At 37.4% G+C, this 27,862-nt stretch overlaps 1 protein-coding gene across 1 annotated transcript; it reads left to right on the top strand.

The window, feature by feature from the left end:
• CYTIP (cytohesin 1 interacting protein) lies at positions 1 to 27,862 on the top strand. Its single transcript, XM_004428297.3, has 8 exons — positions 1 to 238; positions 7,184 to 7,233; positions 7,475 to 7,529; positions 10,889 to 10,991; positions 11,202 to 11,295; positions 14,143 to 14,212; positions 22,312 to 22,378; positions 24,792 to 27,862. The coding sequence occupies exons 1-8, from the start codon at positions 65 to 67 to the stop codon at positions 25,256 to 25,258; spliced, it is 1,080 nt and encodes a 359-aa protein (XP_004428354.1). The 5' UTR covers positions 1 to 64; the 3' UTR covers positions 25,259 to 27,862.

Genomic DNA, 27,862 nt, shown 5'->3' with positions numbered 1-27,862 from the left:
TTTAGCTTCCCCCATCCTGCAAGGCCACTCAACCATGTGCTAGCTGGAGTAATCTTTACTCACAATGTCTTTACAAAGGCTCATGCAACACAGCAGCAATGGCAATTTGGTGGACTACTGTGCTGGTCCAGTGTATAGCTCTTACTCTACACTCACAGGAAGCCTTCCGATGGATGACAATAGAAGGATTCAAATGCTGGCAGACACTGTGGCTACTTTGCCTCGGGGAAGAAAGCAGGTATGATTGCTATTTTGTACCTTTTAGAGTGTGCCTGTTCTCTTGAGAGCAGCGTGATGTGTTTGTCTGACTTCATACTAAAAATGTTATTTGAGAGGCTTTGAAATTACTAAGAATATAGGTGAGGAAGCAGGCAAGGAGCCCAGAGAGCTCGTGGACCAGTCCAAAGATTTAAGACCCAAATAAAACTTTTTTTTTTTCCAAGGCAAAACTTAAAAGATTGTTTTTCTTATTTGAAGAGGCATTCAGGTAAAATGAAAATCCTTAAGCACATCAAACTTGAAGATGGTGTGTATAGACGTGACCAGTTTGAGAATTGTTGATTTTTTTTCCCTATACGTCTCCCATTGATTCTTTCCCCCGCAGCCTCACTCCCAGTCCTTGGTAGTCATTTCAGTTCATTATCAAATGAGAGTATTTTTTTTGAGGACAAATTTTGTGGACTAAATTATCTTCAGCTTTGGGGCACGGGCACATACCTTATGCTATTGAGAATTAAGACTTTTGTTGGGTAAGTGAGTGCCAGATTGAACACCAGCTTGGCCACTTAATAGCTGTGGGATCTTGAGCAAGTCACTTGCCTCTCTAAGACTCAGTTTTCATTTTTCTAAAATGAAGATAATAATAGAACCACCCTGTGGGGCTCTTCTGCTGTTTAATTGAAGAAACATGCAAGGCTTACCACAGACACTGACGTGTGGTATGTGCTCAATAATTATGCAATTATTTTTATTTTTACTGTAAAGTATTTCCCTAGAGAGGAAAACTCATTTGGAAAAATCCATGTCCAACTGAACGTTTTGTGAATTTTTTTCATTCTTCAACTTTCAATTTGTAAAAAAAAAAATTAAACCATAACACCTCTTCAGATTTTGGTTATAACTTACTATAATGCTCCAAGTACATATCTGAATCTAGATATAATACTTGTACAGAAAATACTTAGAATTGCTTTAAAGCATGAATTTTTGCCTTTAAACCTTGCATGTACATTACCTTCTCCCCTTAAACCTTCTAATTTTAGGATTAGAGAGTTATAGCATAGTGGGAGAGTCATCATCGGTTTTTGGTGATGTACATAGCTGATTCCTTGGTATTTTTCACGACGATGATAAGGGCATAATTTGCCATGGTTTGGATTATTGATCTTTTTCAATCCCAAAGTGCTTTTATGACATTAAGTGTAATACAATGATGAACGTTTCTATCAATTTACTATCTGACTGAAAATAAAGCAACTCTGAGAAGTACCAAAGTCTTCATTCAGTTTTCAGACATAGAGCAGTGGAGGAGGTATGAAGATAAGAAGAACATGTTTCTTGCCCTTATAGGGTTTACATTTAAGTAGGCAAAATGAATAGGTGTTATACAATGTAAGACAACATAAATACTCCAATCCAAGTACATATCTTTAAGTATAACCTTGAAAGATAGATCTTCCAGATATTGAAGGGTATTCCAGAGCAAGGGAATAATTAATGCCGTGGCACAGATCTTGGGGCCTTTAGGGCTTGTTTAGGTAACAGCACATTGTCATATCAGGAGGACTCGGTAAGGTCTGTGTGGGAGGTGAGGGGAGACCTCAGGGCTGGGCTGCTTTACAAAACACTTGGACTCTTCCCCTGGGGAAGCAGTAATCTGACCAGCACAGGGAACCACTAAGTGTGTTTGAGCAATAGAGGTTTCAGGAACTTTATTCTAGAAAAGTGCTGTCGGTAAGTGACTAGAGACTAATGGTGAGGGAGCAACTTTTACAGTAGTTAGAGAAAGAAGAAACAAGAGAATGGAGAGGAGGCCCAAAGACTTCAATATGAAAGGCAAGGAAGATGGAGGAGTCACATCTGGGGTTTAAGCCTGAGGGAAGACAGCATGAACTGAAAAAATGCAATCACTAGAAGATTATTGGAAAGAACTGGAGGAAGATAATGAGAGGGATATTGGCATATGAAATGCACGAGTATGTGTGTATACATAGATAATATAAACATGTACACATATACGTACACACATTCCCACACCAATTAATTTATTTGTGTGTTCTCATCTTCTCTAGGTCTTCTCTTCTCCCTTTTCTCATGTTCTTTCCTGTGGTAGACTCCCCCTATTCAGACAGCTTTTTGTTACTGTTGTGAGAATTACTTTAAGAAAAAAAAAAGTGAAACAGACCTGTTGTACACAATATGTCTGGTGCTGTACAACTACCATCAATGAAATCTGATGCAAGTTTATACCAACATTTCAGAATTTTCCAAATGGGTGTTCATTTCCTTTAACTGGTTTTTAGAGAAGAATCGCCCATTTGGCACTGACTGAATTGCAGGCAACGAGATCCCTGTAAGGCGGTCACACGGGCAGGTGTTTCTCTGCCCACTGTTATTTTCAACCTCTCGGGGCTGACGTCAACAACTCAGACTTCTCGTTATTGTTGGCTCTGGTTTCTGCAAAGCTGTATCTGGTTAGCCTGTAGTTTCAGATTCATCTTCAGAATCATTTGGGTGTTTACACTCAGAATTGTTTAAAAATAGATTTCTGTGTGTGCATGTTATCTCAATACCTATATTTGTAGGAGGTGACAGACACCCCAGTACGGCTCCTACTTCCCAACATAGTTCTAGAAAAAAATCCCTGCAGTGGAAAACACTGTAGGAAGGAGACGGGAGGGAATAAGGATAGTCTTTACAAAGGTGGTGATGCCAAAGGAGTAGCGACTGTACCTTACCGCCCACTCTCCCAAGGGTAGTATGTTGCTTTTGGGAAGTAGTTTTCACCAAATGCTAGTGAGAATCAGGGACCTGACAGAAAAGCAGATTGAATGTGCATTAGTGGTACCACTGACTCTCTTTGCCTGATTTTCTTTTGGTTATCAAATTACTACTAAATAGGCAACTTGTGGCAGAGAGGTTTCACTTAAAAGTTCAGATATGGAACATTGTGCTAAACTCTGTAATGGATGTATTTCTAGGATTGATTCTGCCATTCGGGAGCCTTCACATTATTTCTGGCTGCACACCCATCTGTTCCCCAAACTCCCAAGTGTTCCTAACTTCAACAAGGTATTCTGATCATTTAGTGGAAACTTTTAGGTAGAAAACTGTGTTAATTTCACAACAAAAGAATTTGAAAAGCACTCTCTAAATCCTACTGCAGCATGCTTGGAGTCAATATTCAACATTTTTCCTTGAAAAAGAGGTTCACGAGCTCACAATAAGACTTCCCTGGGAAGGTGTGACATTCTGTTTGGGTTGCTTATGGGCACTTACAAGTTAGGAAATTGAGTTTGGCTCTAATATTTTGCTGTATCTTGGAATATTCTGTACAGCCCTGCTATCCTAAGTCTCCTGACTTAAAAGGGAAAAGAAAAAAGTTGTATTCATGGAAGAATTGGGGAGAGTGAGACAGGGGACTGGATAGGGAACAGAGCACATAATTTGGGGACTTTTGAAGCAAACAACAAAAACAAAACACCTCCTCTGTGCATAAGTATCCTCCCTTCCCCCACGCCCTAACACTTTCAGGAAATGAGAACACAGACTGGGGACCAGGAAGTAACAGTCTGCTACTTAGCAGCAGAAGTGGCTACAGTATTGAACTTTGAGCTCCTCTGAGGCGGGCTGGCTATCTGGCTGAGCTGCAGATTATCCCTATCTTGAGCAAACTGACAGCTGAAGTATTTGCTCTTGATTTTCCACTAAAGAGGGAAGATGTGAATCACTGTATAGCAGCAAACATTGCATTTTGAATATTAATGTCTGGTCTTTTATGTCATCTGACTAAAAACAAAAGAAGAGGGATCATAAGCCCAACCCCAGGCATCTGCGTATTAGTGGCAAGCAAGGGGTTAAGGAGCTTTGCCTACTCAGCAGTCATAATTAAATGTGTAGTTTGCAGGCCTGCCAAATTGCTAAACCTGGATTTCTCATATTAGATAATGTGTAATAAAAGACAGCTGCTGCCAGCATATGCTGTTCATTGCACAGCAGTTCCTCATTCATGAGTTTTGGTATCATCACTACCACCCTGAGAAAAGGCTTCAGCTGGGAGAGAAGTCTGGGGAGCAGGAACTCCACTAGAGAGATCCTAGAATAGGGCTGCTCACTCCAGGGAAAGGGCTTAGGGAAAATTTCTTTCAAAGTGGAAGACTTTGATAAGACCTTAGACATACTTCATTTCACTCAGGCAGATAGTTTGGTGTGCAAGCAAGGTTGAACCCTGAGAACATTCCTTTCCACATCGCCTGAGTCTGACAGCCCAGATCAAAAACAAGGAGGCTTCGTGTCAAGACGTGGCGCGTGTCAGAGAATTTGATGGTGCCTAATTTATTTAAATTGTTTTTTATTTAAATATTAGGTGCCTGAGACAGGCTCATTGCTAATCCAGAGTGGAAACTAATTTATAATTTGACTTAGTGTGATTTTTTTGAGTGTCACTGATAACTCAAATCAGTCAGTCCGCAGGAATTGAGTATCTGCTCTGCATCTCACATTGTGTTAAGCAAATATTTTCACTTTCAACTAGTCAATTAGCAGGATAGAAAAGTTAGCAGGAGGAGTGGGGAAATGTTTTTCTCTGTAGAGGTCGTGGATTTGTCTTGTGGACACAGAAGATTTTAGATTTGAGTCTGTCTAGAATGACTTTTGATTTAGAAGGCAGGTGGAGGGTTGACCAGATGAAATCCTGAGGTTCCCATTAATGCTATGATTATTTACCTAGCAAAAGGACATTGAAAATTGCTGAGGAATTTTAATAATTCATTAATTCTTGCCTCCATTCGTTCATCTGTCAATGAACTAACTTTGTTTTCTATTAGTCTTTTTTCTATGGTTCTTGCTGTTTTTCCATTGAGTTTTTTTTCAATCTTGTTTGTTTTCTTTCATTTTTAATCTTGCTACGTTTTGGAGTTTTAAATTTTATTTTATATTTTTTAATGATTACCCTTGAGTTTTTCCCATGAATATTTAATTAAATGAAGAGCAAAGTTGAAGAATATCTTAACACCTTCCCCTGAACTTGAGTATTTCACTTGGGATTCCCACCAGCACTTATTTGCTTGTATTGGTGTCTAGTAGTTTACTTCTGTTTGTCTATTTAGCTATTTTTAAGTTCCACTCTATTCCAGGCCCTGTGCTAGGCATTGGAGTAGAAACTAAAACAAACACATTCCCCAAGAGGCCCCAATACACAGATAGTTGTGTATAAAAGAGAGGTATTTGATCCAGTATGCCCTTCATATAAATATACATATATGCTGCCATATATATGAATATATGAATAATTTGATTAATATTGATACGAGTAATATTTTAAAATATAAACCCTTGATACAGATAACATAATTAGATATGACCTATCTAAGGACCTTACAATCTGAAATAAGGATAAAAGACAAGCAGATGCAAAGAATGAAAATAAGATTAAGAAAAATGTGAGTACATATAAGGGAGAGATTGAGGATGCTTGGGAATATCAAGTTTATTGCTCTTTCCCAAGAAGGCAGCCCACTACATAGTTGTTAATGGTATACATCAGAACAAATTCAGACTGAAACAAACCATACAAAATGTTGTAGGCATTCTACAGTTAGTCCTTATAAATTGAAAATAGATACTTTTTAGCAAATCTAGAGAGTCTTTTTGGGTCTGAACCTTCCTATTGCAGTCTTCAGGATGATTATAAATGATTTGCGGTCCAGAACTGACAAGAGAGGAAAATGTAATTAATTTACATCAAATTGGTGGGAAGAGATGAGCTCTCTATTGCATTAACTTTAATGACCAATGGCTGAGTTCTGAACACTGAGCCATTCCAGGTAATTTGTGAGAATGTTGGCATTTGGTACCTGATAATTTGAATTCTTTACAATGATGTAGGCTTCTCTCCCAACAAATGTCTTAATGAGCATTTCATTTGTGCATTAATTTCTTCTATGTGTTTTTTGCCTTCTGGTTTTCATCTTCTGCTTATTTTATTTTTATTTGTTTGGACTGACTATGCATTTATCTTCTGACATCTTATGTATTCATGATGCATGACAACTATATTAGGTTAACAGATAAACACCGTGGGTGAGCTAGTAGCATGAGCTTATGTTTTGGGCCCTTGGACCAACACTTGAGAAAGGGCTAATTAACATTTGTTAATTCCTAAACAAACAAACAAAACAAAAAACACACAAAAACTCCCTGCAGTCAACAAGATGCCACCTTTTGTTAACTTTTCCTCTATTTACAATAGTAGAATGTATCCTGAAAGCTTATGTTTATATAATCTTTTTCCAAAACATGCAGAGGAATGAAGGTGTTATTATTTATACCATTTATCCCATTCTAGGACTCTTTTCCTTTCTTGGCTGGAAATCTCACTGCACTCTTCCAAAACAATTGCGAAAATAAATTATAAACAGAATTGAAGTTTTGAGTCCCTGGTTTCACCTGATTTGTGTTTCTGTACATGAGTTGGTTGTTTAGAGATTATTTTATCTTGCTAAAAACAGTAACATGTTGAACTATTACAATAAACACAGTCATTTCATCAGCATCTCCAAAAACTATCAAGTATTTCGGTTTTATATGCCAATCTATGGGTGTTATTTTTCTTTGGAGTTCAGTGTGGTTATTAATTACTGTGGTTAATCTTTCAGAGGCTATTCTAAATACAGATTAGATATGAAGTTCTTTTTGGAAGCTTTGGAGTTTTGCCACATTAACTCTCTTGCCACAGTGTATTATTATCAGAGCCTCTTTTAATCTTTTAAACAGAATGCCTGAATGTTCCCTTTTCCAGCAATCCTTTGCTATCACCAGAGAATGGAAATTACTGCCTTTACGTAACAATTTCCTAGGAAATTGGGCCAAAGAAGGTGATAAAGAACAAAGTCCTTTGTGATTTAGAACATGTTACAGATGTGTCTTAAGGACCTTTCAATAACTGTATGCTTGTATTTTTCAGCTTGCTTTGACGAGATCAAGTTCTTTAGGTGACTTTTCCTGGCCTCAAAGGTAAAGAGATTCATTTATTTTTTGGTCTTTCATGAAGATATTTAGGAACATAACTCTCCAGACTGTTGATAAGACACACACACACACACACACACACACACACACACACACACACAGTCATACATACTACAATTTACATAAATGTCAGCTATTTTTAATTGTGAGTTATTTTTAATAAGTATGTGCCAAATGTGATACTATGATCTTCATGCACAGTTATTTTTTTAATTTTTTATTACAGAAAGCTTGTTACTGTGGAAAAGCAGGATAATGAAACATTTGGATTTGAAATTCAGGTGGGCAGCTTTACAATTTTCCAGACTTTTAACAAAGAGAGTGGCATTGCTAGTGTCTTGACATTTGCAAAGAAAGAATGAAGTCAAGATTAGAGAATAATGGGGACTGTGACTTTTATTCAATGTGTGGCTGTTTTTGGTAGTTTTTCAGTGTGTTGGATACCATCAAGGAAAGAAAACATTGAAGTAGATAAAATAAAACCCTGAGACATGCTCAGCTCCTTGTTTTTAGTTGCTTCAGTCTTCCCTTAAGTCTCTAAGACTGACCAGAAATGCTGGATATCAGCCACGTCTTAAATAAGAGAGAGAAATACTCTTTATAGATGTGCATTTTGTATATTTGCATTTTTGATGTGTTTTGCATTATCATTTTTTATACTGTATATCAGATTTTAAATCTATACTTTGGCGTTAAAGAAATACTTGAAAGCATATATATTTGTGTGTATAGACTGCGTGTATTCATATGTAGCTTCTGTTACATTTCAAAAATACTAAAGATTTCGTATTGTATATAATGAGAAATTTGTACTTTGTTTTTCTTGATGACAATACTTTGTAATTTTTGTGTGGAACACTGAAGGACATTTGGCTCTACTTGGATATTGACTCATGCTCTAGGAAATTTTTAACACTCGTTTTATATTTCTGTGTAATTTCCTACGAATTTCATTTCTTATTTGCTATCTGCTTTCTCATGACCATATGTGTAAAGATGGTGAGTTAGGCCAAATGAAGTCGAGTCCAAGTCAGTGCGACAGTAGTAGCTTAAGTATTACTGTTGTTTTTTTCCATAACACTTTTGCATTTCTTTTAGATGAGTTTGGCATAATCATATTTTTATACTGTACATCAGCTTTTAAATCCTAGTTTTGGTGCTGCTTTCAGAAAACTTTGGTGACTGTGTATCAGCCCCACAATTGGAAAGTCAGTGTATATTTTAAGATTAGGAACAGGAATCTGCTAAGTAAAACATGATTTATGAATAAAGAAACAAAATGGAATCTGCTGAAATGAAAAGGGAGAAGGCTATAGGAGAAAAGAAGATACCTTCTACTTTCTGAATTCTTCTACTTTTAAATTTGGTGCATTCTGTAATTCTTCCATAGCACTGCTCTCTCTAATTCCCCATTCACATGAAACACTCCCTTTTCTGTTTTAGAGACACTGTGCTTTTTGTGACTGCTTCTTTTTAAATGAGAATTATCCTCAAGGATGTGCAGCAATTGCTTCTGAAAACAGGATCAATGACTACTCACTTATCCTTATTTAACGTGACAAACGAGGATTTTTTTCTTACTCTTCTATGATATGTGTCACTGCTTCCCCATGTTTCTCCTCGACACCATAAACACTTATTCTACATGGAGCAAGAATCAAAATCATCATTAGTAGACAATAGGCTACAGTACCGTGAACCTTTGTAGATCAACATGAGCTGATGGCTTCACCTCTGAACTGCAGCATGGGTGTTATCTCAGTAAGGCAGGAATCCACTCCTCTGCAAATTCCTTTTAGTGTATGCTTTCCATTACCAGCTCCACACTATAATCTATTCTCTAGTACTCATAAGATTTGGAGTAGTCATCAAATAGGGGAAATGCTCTGGGAACTTCTCGAAGACCAGATAGAGTCTCATGTACCCATATTGTGCACCCATTGTTAATACGTATTTGAGTCCTGGTCTACCAGGTGAAGGGCGTGTTGGAAGGAAACAAGTTCACTTCCTCTCTGGTTTCCTATGGGTGCTAGCTTTATGCTGCTAATGAGAATCATGCAGCATGATAGGAACACAGACTTTAGGTTCACGCACACCTGAGTTCATGTTCTCTCAATGCTGCCTTATGGGGTTCTTAGGAGTTTCCAATGAAATAACACATGTAAAATACTTAGTAATGTGCCTGGTACCCCAGTGGAAGATCAGCAAATGACAGGCGTTAGAATGAAGGTCACTGGGCGTGAGAAAGGGCAATGTGACTTTTGTGTCTCCGAGAAATGTAGGTCATCATTCTGTCCTTGGCCCGTAAAAATGGGAACTAGAAGACTGGGTGAGAGAGAAAGAAATAGCCAACTTCCGACTGTACTCACTCTGATCACAGGCTATGGAGGGTCGATTCTCACTGCTAATGAGAATCGTTATAACAGTAGTTTCCCAAAGGAGTATCTGTTATAGATAGTATCTGTTATAGATAAAGGTGCCACATGAACAAGACCACCTTTCCATCTCTGGAAGGATCCAGGCTGTGGCAAGAAGACTGCCTGGAAGAAATGTTAAAGGGGTCTTTGACATAGATAGGAAGTATATTACATGATCTTTAATAGTCGCTTCTACCTTTAAGATATGGGGATACTAAATGCCTTATAGAGTGAATAGAAATCCCTTACAGGTTAACAAAATCAAGTTTCTAGAAGTTCCTTGCAGGTGACTGACTTCTGGTTCTGGAGCCTGTATGTCCGTAAGGTAAGAATGATTGAACATCAGACAATTTCTCCACAAGATAGCAGTACTATAATGTGGTTTAATTTTAGGAATCAGATGTTTAAAGGACTTACTCAACTCAGAATGCTGATTTTGATCCTAAATAGAACTAGACCTTATAGCTTAAATGTGTGAAAAGAAAAAATAGGTTTGTCTAACAAACATTTATGCTGTGTTCTTGGTATAATTTGGAAAAAACCAAAAAAAACAACAACAACAAAAAACCCAAGCTGCTTTTGCCAAACTGAGACAAGAGGTAAAGCATGACTTTTTCTAATTTACTTGGGTGATTAATGAACCAGTGAGTATTCAGGGCAGGCGTACTAGAGAGTGCTCAGAAATGAAGGTAATTGAGTCAATTATAGTACTTTGAATTAATGCAGGGCAGATTGTCATTATTTGCAGAACTCTGATTTAAAATAATTATTGTTGGCATATCTCCCTTGCTGGATGTGTGCTGTTTCACACCCTCCTGTAATGAGTGCTTTAACTTAGGAGAACCACATAGAGATTTTTCTTTGATCTTGACCACTATTGTTTCCTCCCACTGGGAAATGACAAACTTAGTTTTTCTTAATAAATGTGCAATAATGATAGCGACAGGGGTCTCTTGGACTTGAAAATATAAAATCTTGAGCCAGTCTTATCCCACTTTCTTTCTTAAGCCAGATTATTTTTTGGGAATAGGATTGGCTACAGATTGTGTGGTAGAATTGCAAGATTGGTATCTTTGATTCAGTTTATATTTGGGAAAGCCTTTCCAAATTGTTCTTTGCACTTACCTATTATACCACTTAAGGTAACTGACACCATTTTATTTTTCGGCAAATAGATATTGAGTTTTTTGAATAGTAATTGTGTATCACGTTAATGTTCACAGACTTACAGACTCCAGAACCAGAATACCTGCCCCTCGGAGATGTGCACACTGATCTGCAAAGTTGAGGAGGACAGCGCAGCACACCGTGCAGGCCTGCAAGCTGGTAACTTACGACTTTTGGCTCCTGTTAGGAATTACTTAAACGGCAAGAAAACTTTTTGATAGTGAAGGTCAGGATGTGATTGTTGCTTCAAATTTTCTTAGTTCCTTTGTGTTGCTAAGGTTTGGGGCTTGCTTGTTTTGTTTGATTTGCATGTCAGGAGGGATTATTTCACCAACTGCTTTAACACGCATTTTTCTTGGTATCTCCCAGGTGATGTCCTTGCAAATATCAATGGTGTGAGCACAGAAGGCTTTACCCACAAACAAGTTGTTGACCTGATCAGATCATCAGGAAACCTGCTAACGTAACTATCCGTCTGCTTCCTGCAGGGCTTCAAAAATGTTAAGGTCTCTCATAGTGCCTGTTGAGTGAATGAATAGGCTTTTTGTTCAGGATCACAAGAAGGGAGGCATAGCTTTGGGTACAGACGTTTTTATCAGTTCCTTTTGTTTCTCAAGGTTTCCTCGAACTTGAACATACTGTCAACATCTGAAGTCAGAGGACTTCAATAGCCCAAACGTCTGTGTGGGAGGCGTAGCATTGAAAACTTTTATTTTGTATGTCAAATTCAATTAAACCGGCACACATTCTCTTTGGATGGAAAGGCACTGGTCCAGTTTCCATGGTTGATATAATCTCATGGTTAGAACAAATAAACGGTCAGAAGGGCTGAGTTTTTTCTTCTTATATCACAGGCCGATTGTTTTACTCTTCTGGTGTTCCCTTTGGAAAGAAGAACAAAGTTTGCTCAACCCTCCCTTCCTTGCAACACACACACTTACACCTGCTAATATTCCAAACTTATTAATGGGGCATTGGTCTCCCCAGTGAGAAATTTGACTGACTTTTCCACCATACCATCCTTCGACCCCCATAAGATCTTAGTAGCTAGTTAAAAGGTGGAATTTGCTCATTTGTTAAAATGATATTTGTTGGGCAAATACTGTTTCCAGCTCTGTGATAGGCTCAGGGAAGACAAAGACAAAGACTTTTCTAGTGCTTTATTAATTGTGGAAAGAGATGGGTAAGAAAAGCATGCAAAATAAGTAATTTTGATATTTCAAATATTGATGACTACTATGAAGAAAGTAAAATAAGGAATGGGACAGAACATTGAGAAAGAGGGCTGCCATTTTACCTTAGGTGTTTAAAGTGATCCTCTCTGAGGAGGGGAAACTTGAGCTGAGACCTAAATGAAGAGAAAGAATAAATATGAACTCCTGGTGAGAGTCTTTCAGATAAAGGGAGAGGTCTCTGAATTCTCAAAATGGACTTGGCACATCCAAGAGATAGAGAGAAAGCCAATGCAATTGGTGGATGGTGGTTACGGAGAGAATAGTAAGAAATGAAGACAGAGAGTTGGCCATGGGACAGAGCATGGGTCTCATCAGCCGTGCCAAGTTGTTTAGGTTTTATTCTGATTAAGGTGGGTTCCTATATTATCTCACTTACTCTTCACAACCACCTTATGAGGTTAGTTTTATTCCTATTTATAGATGAAGTGACTGGGCTTAAATGAAGGCTTTGTTAAGGTCAACCATCTAGTAAGTGACAGGGCTGGTATTTGACCACCTGCTCTGTGTGCCAGGATCTATTCTCTTCTGTTACACCACAGCTGCTCATTGCAAGCTGCCAGCAGAAAATCCGCTGGATGCTCTTCAGTGATTCTAGTCTAAAACTTCAAAGGATATTTTGGGTGTGTGTGGGAGTAGTTTTTAAAGATGACTGGTGGTGATAGAGGACTGAGTCCAGCTCTATAGATCCTGTGAGTTCAGGGTAAAGGATGGGGGAACTCTTGCTCCAGAGAAACCTGAATCTAGAAGGTAGGAACCATATAGAGTCCAAGAGAAAATGCTGGTGGTTAGAATCAGAAACTTATATTCCAGTGGGTGCAGTAGGCAGACCTCAGGTGGATAATTAAGGAGTAATGGGCGGAGACAATTGGAAATCCAGAGATCAGTAAAATGAGAGACAGTCTGTACATATAGTACTGAAGAGAGCGGCCAAGCGACGCCTACGGTTTTGCCCATAGACATCTAGTGCTTGGGCAGGTCGGATCAACATTAGGAGTCCCAGTGAAACAGATTCATAGGGATCCTCACTATTTCCCAGAGTCAAGACCACCCTCTTGAGAAAGCAGACAGCAACTTGGCTTGCTAGCATCTCATTCTTTTGGGCATGATGCTATTATAAATAGAGGAAAATTGGTCTCCACATTTAATGCCATTATTTTACCATGCCTTTAAAAATTTCTTGCATCTTTATAAATAGATTTACAGCTTATTTATCAGAAGGAATTTGAACTACACTTTAAAAATGCTTAGGTGTATGACTCACACACGAAATTTATTATCTTATTCAGATTGATGGCTTAGTAGTCAAAATAAAGGCCGCTAACTTGAGCCCACAAAACAAGTCAAATCACTCAAGATAGAACAAGTCTATTTATTTTTAGAAACACGTTTGGTATAGATAGGGAGAAAAGAACATCATTATATTGGTAATTTTAGAATTAAAGTTTGTAAACAAAATGTTTAGAGATGAAAGAGTCATATGAAGGTTATTATCTTGTAGTAGTTCTGGTTCTGTTTATCCTAGCTCCAAAATTAAGGCAATTTACAGAGGTAAAGGCTTCTAGAATCCTAGGGAGGAAAGGATTTCTTCCTGTTTCAAGAAATAGCATGTTGATTTCACTGTTTGAAAGTCCCTAGTGCCTATTGTTTTCCCTGCTGTACCCCTCACGCTCAGCACGGTGTCTGGAGTCTGGAACACAGTAGATGATCAATACACATTTACTAAATGAAAGAGGTGATTCATCCAGACCCCATAAGAATAGATTCTAGTAGAGAGCAAACATCATTGCCATACAGTAGCTTCAATAAAATGGGCTGCAGTTTATAAATTATCCAGACTCTTTATTTTCAGCCACCCTCTCAAGGGGAGGTTTTTTTTGTTTTTGTTTTTTGCCATTTTCTTTCTCTGAATGTTGTCAGAAGATTTGGCCTAGGTCGGGATACTTGAAGTGCCACAAGAATCGTAACATTTCTGTTGCTTTTTAAGGAGAGTGTGTGCTCAAAGTGTAGTACTCCATAAGGATGGCACTTGTTTGAAAGAATCACTCATGCTATTCCGCTCTTGTTTCTTAAAACAGGATAGAGACTCTTAATGGAACAATGATTCTCAAAAGAACAGAGCTTGAAGCAAAGCTGCAAGTTTTAAAGGTAATTTAATTTAATACAGCGAGGCACATTTTTCATCCTTGAGTGTGTGAGTGGTAGAATAGAGATCTATTTGAGGAACTGAGATAGCCCTTGAAGATGAAATATCGTGATGAGTCTAAACTGCTGAATTATCAAGAGCCACACAATTACCTTTGCAGGAATGTTAAATTCCACAAACCAGTACAAATCACTTTCTTCCTTCCTCTCTGTGTCTATGAGGCTCAGAAAGGCAACAGGAAGGCAGGTGACTTCAAGAACTTTTCGGGAATGCACCTGCCATCTCTCTTGATTTACATTTTGTTTGGGAAAAAAAACAAAGTAGGAGCTGGTCTTTTCCTCATTTTCCCAAGTGCTGCATGTGTGTGCAGGAGGGCTGGAATTTTTGCTTTTCCGTTGTCCTCCTCTGTGTCCTTCCATTCTGCCTCATTCTTACTACAAAAATCATGTCCCTCTACTTCCATGGCCGTCCTTGAATTTATTTTTATTGGCAAACTCACTATCAGCTTTGAAGAGGAAAAATTCAAGTTTCCAGGCGATAGTGGACAAAGCAGGATGTTAGGTGAAAATTCCCGGAATGGGTTTTTAAGGGTCTTAAAAATCTTAGTGTACTAGATTGGTGTGGCTCTGCCAGGCCTTGAAGTCCAGATCCTCACTCCTGAGCATCTTAGTCAGACCCCTGCAGACCCCTCCCCAGCCCCAACTGACCTCTTTATCCAGTGCTCCCCACTGCATGGCAATGAGGCGCCAGTCTGAGCAGATTGCACAGCTTGCTGCGGGCAGAGTGCTCACTTGGACTTTGTTTAGCAATAGCTGCTGTTTACTAGTTTTCTTTATGAAGTATCCTCTTCTTAATTATCGAGCCCTTAATTTTTGAGCCTTAATTAGTGAGGGTAGAGTTACTATATTTCTATTTCTATTTTATCTTATATTTCTCTCTTCCCGCACATGTAATTCACCAACCAGCCCTATTTTCTTCTTTGTCAACATTGCTTTTATATTCTTGTTACTTTACTTATCCCTCTGAATTTTTGGAATCAATTTGTAAAATTCCTTGGAAAAAATCCTCTATTCAGATTTTGATAGGAATTGAATTACATTTATAGAATAAATGAGATCAGTGGAGATCTTTATGGTTTTCACTTTTCTTACTTCAAACACAGGATCTCTATCTTTTCATTCAGGTCTTTTATGCACTTCAAAAACATTTTGTAATTTCTTCACACATTTTTACATATCTTTTGTTATATTTATTCTTATGTACCTTCTAATTTTTCTTGCTATAATAAATATGATCTTTTAATTTTTCAGCTGCTTATTTTTGTGTAAATTTTTAAATCCGGTTGTCTTGGTGAGCTCCCTTTATTCTAATATGTTTGTAGATTCCCTTAGATTTTCTGTACAGACATAATATCATCTGCAGATAATGAAAGTTTTGACCCTTTCCCCCTAATTATTCAACTAATTTATTTTTCTTCTCTTATAACATTGGTTAGGACCTTCAATATATTGTAAATAGTGATAGTCTTATTCCTGATTTTAAAGGGAATGCCTCTAACATTTTATTATTACAGTTTTGTAAGGAGGAAATGGTGCTTCATATTATATTTAATTTTTTTTGTGTGTGTGTGAGGAAGATCAGCCCCGAGCTAACATCCATGCCAATCCTTCTCTTTTTTTGCTGAGGAAGACTAGCCCTGGGCTAGCACCCATGCTCATCTTCCTCCACTTTATGTGGAGCGCCAGCACAGCATGGCCTGACAAGCGGTGCATCAGTGCACGCCCAGGATCTGAACCTGGGCCGCCAGCAGTGGAGCGCGAGCACTTGACCACTATGCCACGGGGCCGACCCCTATATTTAGGTTTTTAAAACTATCAAAAGTTATTTGTTTTTTTCAAAATGGAGATAGTGAACATCTTGTAAAAAAAAAGTAAAACATTTTTTTCAGCCTTTTGTAGAAAAGGGAAAGAAATGTGCAAAATAAAGTGGTGATGGTATTCAAAACATAAGTAAAAGATAGGTTTGTATTTCATTGAATAAAGTACTCTCTTGCACAACACATATTTCATGTTTCTAAGCAATTTCTGCTCTTTGAACATTTTCTCTTGAAGTTTTAATATACATACTTAACTATTATTTTTTCTAATAACGTATGAATTTTTCAATGTCTCCATCCTCTCCCAGAACATCATCAGGACCTTAATATGCTTTAAATGTCCATGTAAGACCCCATCTTCCTTATTATTGCTTACTTTATAGCAAATTTTATCAATTTTTGAAATGAAAAAATATAGGTTTTTGTTCCAAATAGCTAGTAGTGAACAAATATATTAACCTGTTGAATTGATGTGCTTTCTGCTGTGTTTTGTGTTCTGTTCCTTACCTCTGGGTTTGCTTTCCTTCTTGCTATAGTACTTCCTTCTGTGAGGGTAAGTAGGTCTTTCTTTTTAAAAAAATATCTTTATTTCACCACTACTATTGAAAGAGAATTTTGCTACTTAGTTGCATTATTCTAAATTGATATTCTAATTGATTCAAAGAAGCACTTTGAATGTTTCTTTGATATTTTTGTTTATGAGAGAGCTCCTAATTGTTTACCCTTTGTAAGTAATCCACATTGTCCATATTTTCTTCCTAAAGTTTTTCCTTTTTACATTTAAGTCCTTAATTCATACATAATTAATTTTTGTATAGAGTTTGAGATAGGATTCCAATTTTATTTTTTCCATATGAATACTCAGTTCTCCCAGACCATTTATTTTATAGTACTCCATTTCCACCAACTGACCTGCAGTGAAACCTCTATTTTTAAGCAAGTTCCATATCTGGATGCATTTTCTTACAGGCTTCCTATTCTGATCCATTGGTCAATTTGTTTATTTCAAACTCAGTTAGTATACCCTTGTAATAAATCTTGATATTTCGGTAGGCAAGCCTTTCAGGTTATTCCTGGCCTTTTGATTCTTTGTATAAATTTTCAAATCAGATTGTCAAGTTCCATAAATAAATGTTGGAGTTTAGATTGATATCACACTTTATAGATCAATTTTAGGAGACTTGACATCCTTATGGTATTGAGTTTTCTCACTGATAGATAATCTCATCATTTTTAATTATTTTCTTTATGTCTTTCAATAAAGTCATAATTTTATGCAAATAGATCCTACACATCTTTTGTTTTATTCTTTGTAACTTATCATTTTTGTTCTTATTATAGTTTCTTTATAAAAATTTGATCTTTTAATTGAGATTAACGTATAGATATGTAAAATAAATGTTTCTATGCTGTTGTTATAATCAAACACCTTGCTAAACTATATAATTTCTAATAAATTATCTATAGATTATTTTGGGTTTTCTATCAAGATAATAACTATCTGTTAATAACGACATTCAGTTCCTTTTCTTACTTTACTACGCTGGCTAAGGCCTACAATACAATAATAAATAGAAACTATAATAGTAGGCATCCTTGTTTTGTTCTTGACTTTAAAGGGAATTCTTTTTTTTTTGTGAGAAAGATCAGCCCTGAGCTAACATCCATGCCAATCCTCCTCTTTTTTGCTGAGGAAGACTGACCGTGGCCTAACATCTGTGCCCATCTTCCTCCACTTTATATGGGACGCTGTCACAGCATGGCCTGACAAGCGGTGCACCAGTGTGCCCCGGGATCTGAACCCTGGGCCGCCAGCACTTAACCGCTACGCCACGAGCTGGCCCCCTAAAGGGAATTCTTTTGACTCTTTCCTTTTAGGAATGAACTCTCTCTGTGAATACACTTTTCAGCTCAAGGAGGCTCCTTTCTGTACCAAGTTTGCTGACAGTTTTTATAGTGCTTGTGTATTAAATTTTATCAAATACTTTTTTATGCATGTGTTAAGATAGTCTTCTCGTTTATTTTTAAAAATCTATCAATACAATGAATGACATGTAAAGATTTTCTAATGTGAAACCACCCTTGCATTTGTAGAATAAACTCAACCTGGTCATAATTTATAATCATTTTTTATATACTTGTAGATTTGATTTGCTAACATTTTCCTTAGGATTTTTGAGGGCAGCTTCATTTTATGGCTAGAATAGCCTGTAATTTTCTTTTCTCAAACTATCTTTCTTCAGTCTTGGTATCAAATTTACTGGCCTCTTAGCATGAGCTGGAGAGTATCTTCCCCTTTTTTTTCCCTCTGGTAGAATTCTTGTAACACTATCTGAATCATCTGGGTGTGGCTTCTTTTTTGGTGGAATACTTCTAAACTCTGTTTCAGTTTCATTATTAGTTATAAGACTGCTCAAGCTTTCTGTTCTTTTGTTTTTTTTTTTTAGCTTATTTATTGAATTATGTTTTTGTTAATGAAGGTTTTAAATTTTCAAATTTATTGCATGAAGTTGATGATAAAAATTCTATTCTCATCTTTTTCTTTTCTATCACAACTGTGATTATGTTCCATTTTTGTTTGTACTACTTTTTATGCCTTTTCTTTTTTTTTTCTTGTAATTCTCTCTAGAAGATTTTCTATTTTTGAGTCTTTTCAAAAACCAGTATTTGGATTTGTGACACTCATTCATCTTTTGCTGGTTGCTTTTAAGATGTACTTTTTTCTTTGCTGATCTACAGTTTCACCACAATTTGATAAGGTCTGGACTCATTTCTAAATTTATACTGCTTAGAATCTACAGTGCCCTTTCAATCCAAATACTTGTGACTTTCTTCAGTTTTGGAAAGCTACCAGTTCGGTCTCTTTGAATATACTTTCTTTACCATTCTCTGAATTATCTTCTGGTATTCCTGTTAGACATATTGTAGAGTTTCTTGATTTATCTTCCATGCTTCCTAACTACTCTTTCATATTTTATATCACTGTATCTTTTTTGTGATTTTTTTCTGAATTCTTTAGTAATATCTTCAGTAACGTTGTCTGTGTTCTGCATAGAATGTGTTCTTTCTATTGAGTTTTAAAAATTAATTAATATTTTATTTTCGAATAACTTTTTCATGTCTATCTGTTCATGTTTTATTTCATTGTTTCAAATTTCTTGTTCTTATGAACATTAATCTCATTTTTCTCTCAGAGGATTATAAATATTCTTATTTTAAAGTCTTTGAACACTTTTCTATTTTCATTTTATTTGGAGAGAATCCATATACTGATGATCAATTTTGTTGTCTTTCTTATTAAATATCGGTGGATGTTTTAGAGTTTAGATTGCCCACTTCCCTTGCGTGGTGGCCTCTCCCTTCTAAGCTCAGTGTGATAGTTGGGCCTCCGTTCTGCACTTCAAAGCTTCCAATCCAGAACCAGGTCTGGCAGCTTGGATTCCTTCTCTGGAGGGTCAGTGCGCTGCCTGGCTCAGGTCATGAGGCTGCATTTATGTACTCCTGCCTCGAGGTACAAGCTCTACATGAACCATAGCCACCATCAGCAGCTTTTCTCAGCCTCCTTTTCATGGTGATGAAGCTTCAGCCAAGGTTCTTTTCTCTAGCAGGAAACTTGTCTCTGTCCTCTGCCTCAGATAAGTGCATTTAAACTGTATATTGCCGTAAGATCCAAATTGCTAGCTACCACTTTCTGCTTCTCCAGGTCCAGCAGACCTTTGGGTTCATGCCTGCTTACCTTCTTGCATTGTTGTTTCTTTTCTAATCTTGAAATTATGAGATTTCCAGTTCATCTCTTGAGCCAGAAATGTCTGGGTCTGACCTATAACCAGAGTCAGCCTGGCTTCCCCTTCACGCAATGACATTTAGTTTGTACATTCTATGTAAGTATGCATTCTTACCCTCGAAGACTCTTTGTGGGGCCACAAACTCTTCTTTAGAAATAATAGTCCCTTCTGAGCCGTGTTTTCAGGGATTCCCTTTCTCATGACCTATGATTCAAATGTTTAACTTGAAAACAGTACATTAACGTGCTAGCTGGGGGAGCTCCTTTTTAATCTAGCTCTTGCTTTACTGGACTTGTAGCCCTTGGAAAATATTTTGCTTCATTGAATTTTTATTGTCTAATCTGGAACTTTTTAGGACATTTAGGAAAATTAAACAGCATATTATTCATGAAAGCACTATAAAAGTAGTAAAGTGCCTTGGAAATGTTTAGCTATATGTCTAATGTAGGTTGAAACATTGGAAATATATCCAATCCAAAATATTCAATATGTGCTAGCTGAGTGTTGTTTCAGGAAGTCATTCTTTTATATATTTGTTCACCCAATACTTGCTAAGCAGCTGCTATGTACCAGGCACTGAGCAAGGCACCCTGAGGTGATGTGGCCCAGTTTGGTTAGATGTCCCCTGTGCTTTAGTTTTCTTCTACTGGTGAGAGGTTAGATTTGTGAAAATATGCAACTGTGATGTTAACAACAGGCAGAAACAGTCTCTGAGGAAAATAGGGAAGCTTAGATATAGACTAAAACCTCTGAGTCACATTGACACATCTCATCTTTATACGGGTATTTTCTTGGTTTAAGTGATGACATACTTCGATGACCGGGCCAAATCAACAGATTGGATATTTTAAAACGCTTACTTTCACAAAAATTAACTATTTGATAAGCCCTGACTTTGTATTTCTGGATAGTAAGTGCAGAAATACAACTTCCTCTTCTCTCTCTATTTAGTTTTGATTGTCAACCTATCTTTATGCTCCCCTACTGGACTCTTTCCTCTTGCAGGAGATAAATTTCTTTAAGAAAGAAGAAAGGGGTTGGTATATATGCCAGATCCTTGCTAGTTCCATACTCCCTGGTTCCCTGACTCTGACCTTCACATGACCACAGGTTTACAGAGATAACAAGAGCTGTGATTCAGGTAGCCACGCAGCCTTATAGCCATATAGACTATATTATAGCACAGAAGAAACCAGAAATTAACTGAGCCAGGCATTTTATGGCTTTGATTTATTGCTTGCATATTATATTGGCAACATAAGGATCGCTGCTAAGTGTTACTGTTATTAAGGCTTGGAAAATCCTGCCCAGTGATTGCTTAGTCACTGAACTGAGCAACCAGCCATTTTTCTCTTAACCATTTAATAACATTCATGTAATTTTATTATTTTCTTTTCCTTAGGCATTCCCCTTCCAAATATACTTTTTTTTCTCTTCCTTATCAGCCTTCATCTGCCCCTTCCAGATTGCTTTGTACAAAGGTCCACTTGTTTCCAACTAGGCTGCCTTTCCTCTGGGATAGGTGTCCACAGGCTAATCTGAGTTGTGCCCGCCTGCTGGGCCTGCCGTGGGGACCAAAATGGCAAAGGAAGGGGTGGAGCAGAGGGCAGAGTGGGCGGGGGACTGAGCCTTTGACTGTGCCTTGTCAGATGGCTTCTACCTGGTTTGCTTTCAATTCCCATCGCCTCAGCCCTGTCTGTGGGCTAGGCCAGGCCTCACGTGCCGTCTTGACCATTACAGTAGCCACTTCATTCCCACTGTGGGCCTCTGCTCTTGTGTGCTGGGCAGCTGAGCAAGGAAGCAGTTAAGAAGTCACGGTGCTTAGCAGTGTTCTAAGTTTAGCCCTCCAAGGATGCCTTTCACAACAGGTCGGCTTCCCTTTTTTGGGGTGGAAAATAAATAGATATCCAGCAAAACAAGCTGGTTTAGTGCCCCGGGCTTACAGGCTGATGATGGTATTTATTGAACATTTCCTGAGTTCTAGTCACTATTCTAAACATTTTACATCTACTAACTCATTTTATCCTCAGGTCAATCCCAGAGTTGAGGTTCTATTATTGTCTTCCTCTTGTAGATGGGGGAAGCCTAGAGTGTAAATCCTTGCCTAAACAGCTAGTAAATGGACACAAACCTAAGCAATCTTGTTTTCTAATATTTTTAAAAATAAAAATATATAAATGTCATTGTTTCTGCTGTCTATTGTTTCTATTGAAACAATGTCATTGTTTCAACTTGTTGGTGCTCCTAGATTATTTCTTGAGAAAGTAGGATTCCCAGTATCCCTCTTTTATGCAGAAAAAGTCTTTCAAATGAATAGAAGGATTGTTAGTGTTAGAAAGAAAAGAAAAAAATTTAATGACAAATCTCACCACCTAGAAGTAAATTGCTGTCTTCACTGGGGTTTCCTAATAATTAGAATTTTTTTCCTTCTTTCTCACAGCAAACTTTGAAGAAAAAATGGGTGGAGTTCAGATCTTTGCAGTTACAGGAACACCGCCTACTTCATGGTAAATGTGATTTCCTGTTCAGAAACCACCTAATTCATCCTTGCAGTATTTCTGCCTCTAAGTTGTCTTAAGATTATCATCTTTACAAGAAAAATTATGTAGTGTGGATCAAGAGTACTAGTCTGTGTTTCTTTGCCATGACCTTTGGAGTGACCTATGTATTTGGAGGAGGGGTAAGTTAAGTCACACCCCTTCCTCCATACATACAACACGTATGCACGTGAAAACATGCACCCGTGCACATGCGTGCACACGCTTGCAAGAGGCACCTGTTGAGTTTAGAAGAGCAGCAGCAGTGATAGCCTAATTTTCCTACTACTTCAGCAGATGAATTAAATTCCTGAGAATCTTCATGGCTTAGGGGCTGCATAGTTCTCAGAATCCATTGAGGCTATAATGGTTGCACGCTTCTTGGGTAGAGCTCCTATCATTTGTTCAAATAGTGTAAGTTACATTAATGCAGAGAAATCCTTCTTCATGGCCCCCAAACCCAAGACAGAAATGTGAATGATCATTGTGACAGTAAATGCATGGCTCTTGCCATTGTGTGTATTCTGAAGGGAAGGGTTGAGTTTAAAATTTGTTGATTTGATATTTGCTATGTGACTGGTATAATCTGCAGAATGAACTTGTGTGTACAAATAATTCATTGAAACCACAAGCTATGTGGATGTGAAATATGTTATATCTTCTTCAGATAACACTGAGCTAAAGTCTGTATTTATAACCTAGAATATCTGTTAGAAGTGATTATCTGTTTACAGAAAAAAAGATACATTCTTAATTGGGCACTAATTTATGGCTTAGAAGTTTGTGTTTAAGTTTTGTTTTTTTAAAAAATCAAATGTATGAATTACTTCTCTTTTTTATGTTTTTAAGTTAATATTTTTAAAAAAAATTCATAATAGACTTTTTTGGGTGTCTGAAGTTTGCTAGTAAGATAGAGGTACAAAATCCACCCATTTCCCGGATTTCTGTATACTTGAGGGTGTTTGGGAAAACTTGTTCCATGTCTGGAGCATCCTGGAGTGGAAATGGGGTTTGGCTTGATAAGTGTAGGCAATCCTGGGGTTCTATGGGAATGGCTTTGTGTAGACAAGGCCCTTAGTTCAGGATCAAGGAAATTGAATCCTCATAAGGTCATTGTTGTACACATTTTTTGAGAGATTGAAGGAGTTCTTTAGCTTATTTTTTCTAGACCTAGAATAAATATCCAGGGCATGAGATTCTACAAAGCAATTTCCCTCCAATCAAAAGAAATTCATCAACTTGTTGCAAGATGAAATAAAGTGGGTTGTATTAGCAAAAAGGAAAACATTAGGACTTGTCACTGCAGGGCTGGCCATACTCCACCTTGCAGATCAAATGGAAAAATAAAGTCTCTTTTTTTATTGCCAAGCAAGGACAAAAGAGAGTAGTGGTAGAGATAATCAGCACAAAATAAAACCATTTCTGAGTGTGCAATGTTCTAGTACTTTTCCTGAAGCGGAGTCACCTTCTAATGATGTCTTTCTCAGGCCGGTATTACAAATAATCTCCTTTCTTTTAGCAGCATACCAACCAACTCAGATAGTGCAGAAGCAAGTGGGTATGGACGGGATGTTGGTGTGTGATTAAAATTTGAGTTTGGAGGGCCAAGATGTAGTTTATAAAAAGTGGATGAAAAAATTCAGCTAAGCAGATAAAATTGAATTTCTTCAAATGAATTATTACTTATTTGAGGACAGGGATGTTTTCTGGGTATGGTACCATTCTAGAGCTTTTAAGTATGAAAGTCTTCTCAGAAGAAACTTGGAGTATTGAGGCTGGAAGATATCCTTTCTGTTTTAAACACCTTTGAATTCTCTATAATCAGCCTAGAGGTGCAGGTTTTATGACTGTTTCCCGTACACTTCAAATGATGTTATAATAATTTTACAATTATTAAAAAAAGACATTAACTAAAAATCAGAGGAACTAAATGGAGAAAATTCATAAGACAGCATTTCCCCAAGTATATTCTTTAGAACCCCATTTCTGTGAATGTTTTAATAAAAGGTTGCAGGGTCACTTCAGTTTAGGAAATGATCCTTTTGGAGATTCACAAGTCACACTGGCATACTGTTAGATGAGTTGAATTATTCTGATATGAAAAATCTTATTTAAATTTATTTAATCTAGGATTACCGTTTCGTGACCAGGGAACCCTTTTACATGGAAGCTAGTCCATGAACAACAGTTTGGGAAACGCTACTATAAGCTTTCTCAAATGGCCTCATAAACAGTCACTAACTCATGCAAGTCAAAGCTCAGTGAAAAATATTATTCACACTTACTCTTTCTTGTGCCCTTTGAAGAGAAATTTTGGTGTATTTACTAGTAGGAGATGATGCTCAGATCTTTTCCACAGTAGACATTGTTTTCTGCATTCTAGGTGATGCTGCTAACTGCCCAAGTTTGGAAAACATGGACATGGATGAATCAGCTTTGTTTGGAAGTCTGCCTGGGCTAGGCCTGGCCCTCCTGGACCGGAATCGGTTATCCAGTGAGAGCAGCTGTAAGAGCTGGCTCAGCTCCATGACGTTGGACAGCGAGGACGGCTACCAGACATGCACCTCTGAGGACTTGAGCAGGGGAGCCTTCAGCCGACAGACAAGCACAGATGATGAGTGCTTTGTCCCCAAGGATGGGGATGATTTTCTGAAGAGGTCTTCTTCCAGGAGGAACCGGAGCATTAGTACTGCCAGCAGTGGATCCATGTCTCCATTGTGGGAGGGCAACTTCTCAAGCATGTTTGGGACCCTGCCCAGGAAAAGCAGAAGGGGAAGTGTTCGAAAACAACTCTTGAAATTCATCCCTGGCCTTCACCGTGCTGTGGAAGAGGAAGAGAGTCGCTTTTGATAGGTTGTGGTGCACTTTCGTATTAGCTTATTTTGTAAATATCTCTAGACTTGCTTAGATCAACTCCACCCAGCTTGGTGGGAAAGTGCAGCTGGATTGCAAAACTGACATCCCATTTCATGGCAATAGTGACCTTTATTTAAATTTTTGTATCATTATTTTTGCTTCTTAAATCATTTTTCAACCGGAACAGCTCAAATTCAAAGTAGACGGTAGGGAAATTAAGTAATAAGTTAGATAATATAACAAATTAATGAAAGTGCCTGCTGCCTGCTCATTCTAGTGCTGCCTGTGAAGGCAAGAGTAATATTTATTTTCTAGATTATCCACGTTAAAAATTGAGAACTTTTTGGAGCCAAGTGTGAATAAGAGAATAACAGAATATAATAACTTTGGAATACCTTTTGTAAGTTAATTGGTAAGTTACAAAACTTTATGTTTGCTTAAGCTCAGTAGACTCTGGGGAGGCTTAATAATAGGCAATTTTGAGTGTTTCTGTTCAAATCTATGAAGGATTATAAACAAAGATGATCATCAGCCATTTTTCACATCCACAGTGACAATAAAGCAGGAAATATAAGACTTAATATGAGGATTTAAGCTTCATGAGATCCATGGAAAAATGTTGTCTATGATGGGTGCTGCAGAAGATTATAATAAGGTCTTTCTTATAGGCAGCCTAATCAAAATGGGTGGGAATGTCATTCTTACCCGATTCAACTTTTGTTCTGCCTGAACATTGATGACAAGTCTAGAACTCTCAAGATCCTACAGCTTTGTGATTTTTTTTTAGAACAAATATCTAAAAGATGAAAAATTAGAGTCAGGAAAAAGATTTTCCTCCTGTAGACTTTCACATTACTTCTCACTTTATATTATATGTTCCAAATAATTATTGCCTCAGCACTCTTTTGCCTATTAGTTTTGTTAGCATCATGTTACTTCTAGCCTTTCAATCACATTTTTATTCAATACCCATTAAAGTTCATGATTTCTCTGTTCTCGTGATACAGCTGCTCGTTACCAGTATTCTAGAGTAGATAATTCAGACAGTGTAATAAATAGTCCTTATTGATGTTAAACTCTCTGTGTGCGTGTGTGTGTGTGTGTGTGTGTGTGTGTGTGTGTGTGTGAGAAATAGAGACATTTGATAATTGACTTTGAGTGGAACTGCTTCACTTAGATAAGCTGAGTAAAGAATGACTTATTTTGAGAAATAAAAGAGGGGAAGGTATGAAAGCTTGTAGGATAAGAAATAAATAAAATAAAACATAAAAGATTTCTAATTGAGACCCGCTTTCTGTTAATTCTTTGAACTCAGAAGCATCCTGTGGGCTCTGCTTGAGAGTCATTCATATGAAAAGCAATGTACAGTGCATTTCACAGGAACAGTAGAAATCCTGGGTACCAATTATTAGATGCCTAGTAGATTAAAGATGCTTTTCATGTGCTGTCTGAAATAACCTTGTAGATAGATATTAGGCATGTAGATAAGGAAGCAGGAATTTGGAGAAATTCCCATGGTCAGTGACAGGGTTGAAACTGGAAGCCAGGTCCTCCTAGTTCTAGCCTATCCTCCTAGTCTCTCTAGATATTGTTTACTCTTTTGCTGGTTCTGTGTAGTTATCACCACAAGACTTCCTCTGACAGGAATACTTAAAATGCACAATTGGATAAGGATATTATTGTCTGTGGTAAATAGGAAAAAACACACATCTAGGGTGGCTCTTTCTCCTGGCCTCCACAAGCAAGTTTTCAGGTATAGGTGCATTCATGACTGCGTGGTTTGCAATAGACTGATTTTCAACAAGAGCTTGCAAACCAGTTGTGATTTGACTGGTATTGCTTATTTCTCATCACAGACTAGAATTATCATGTTAAAGATCTGCTTACATGAGTGCAGCATTTCATGTTAATCCTATTTCACCACGTCCAGGGGAATTAAATGTCACATTTATTTGAGGAAAGATGACTTTAAAGTCTTCTACAAAGTGAACAATGTACAAGAACTAACCACAGGTCATCTGGAAAAGCAGACCATTGGTCATTTGCGTTTCTTGCGACTTTAAGTGTTAAATATAGTGTAATACTTCTTTCCTACAATAAACGTCAAACCCAAAAAGGCACAGAAAAGGGACAGAGCGAGTTTCACTGTAGTCTGTGATAAGAAGAATTAGAGTCAAGAGTTAGATATGTTCTGGAAAAAAAGAAAAGCACTTTTTAACCAAAGTACAGGAAGGAAGGGTATGTCATGTTTTGTGTGAACACAAGTTGTAAGAAAACTATCTGTCGTTAAGTGGAAATGTGGGTAAATTTCTCACGGCATAGCTTTTAGCTTTTCAAACTTGACCTCAGTGGGGCTTTAGTAGATTTTATTTCTCTAGACTTCTGGTGCACAATGACTCATTTTGATGTAATTTACTGAGAAAAGAAAAGTGAAGGTTTTTTTTTTTTTTAACCCCAAAGTTGTCAAATATGTGATACTGGTGAATTGCATTAATTGACAATTTGTTATAAAAATGCATCTTTCTACTATGGCATAAACCAAATTTGAATCTAGTATGGCTTTGATAAACCAAATTTGAAATAAACTTTTATTCATCA

The sequence above is a fragment of the Ceratotherium simum genome, chromosome 9 (assembly GCF_057802395.1).
Source record: "Ceratotherium simum simum isolate JZ-2026a chromosome 9, ASM5780239v1, whole genome shotgun sequence".
In the NCBI taxonomy this organism is placed as follows: domain Eukaryota; kingdom Metazoa; phylum Chordata; class Mammalia; order Perissodactyla; family Rhinocerotidae; genus Ceratotherium; species Ceratotherium simum.
The sequence above is the reverse complement of the archived record's forward strand: the minus strand, read 5'-3'. Positions and strand labels throughout refer to the sequence as shown.

Excerpts from the sequence above, each read along its gene's own strand:
- CYTIP (XM_004428297.3), top strand. The coding sequence starts at position 65 with ATGTCTTTACAAAGGCTCATGCAACACAGCAGCAATGGCAATTTGGTG. Across the intron at positions 10,992-11,201 it reads CCGTGCAGGCCTGCAAGCTG|GTGATGTCCTTGCAAATATC; the intron begins GTAACTTACGAC and ends GGTATCTCCCAG. Across the intron at positions 11,296-14,142 it reads TCATCAGGAAACCTGCTAAC|GATAGAGACTCTTAATGGAA; the intron begins GTAACTATCCGT and ends TTCTTAAAACAG.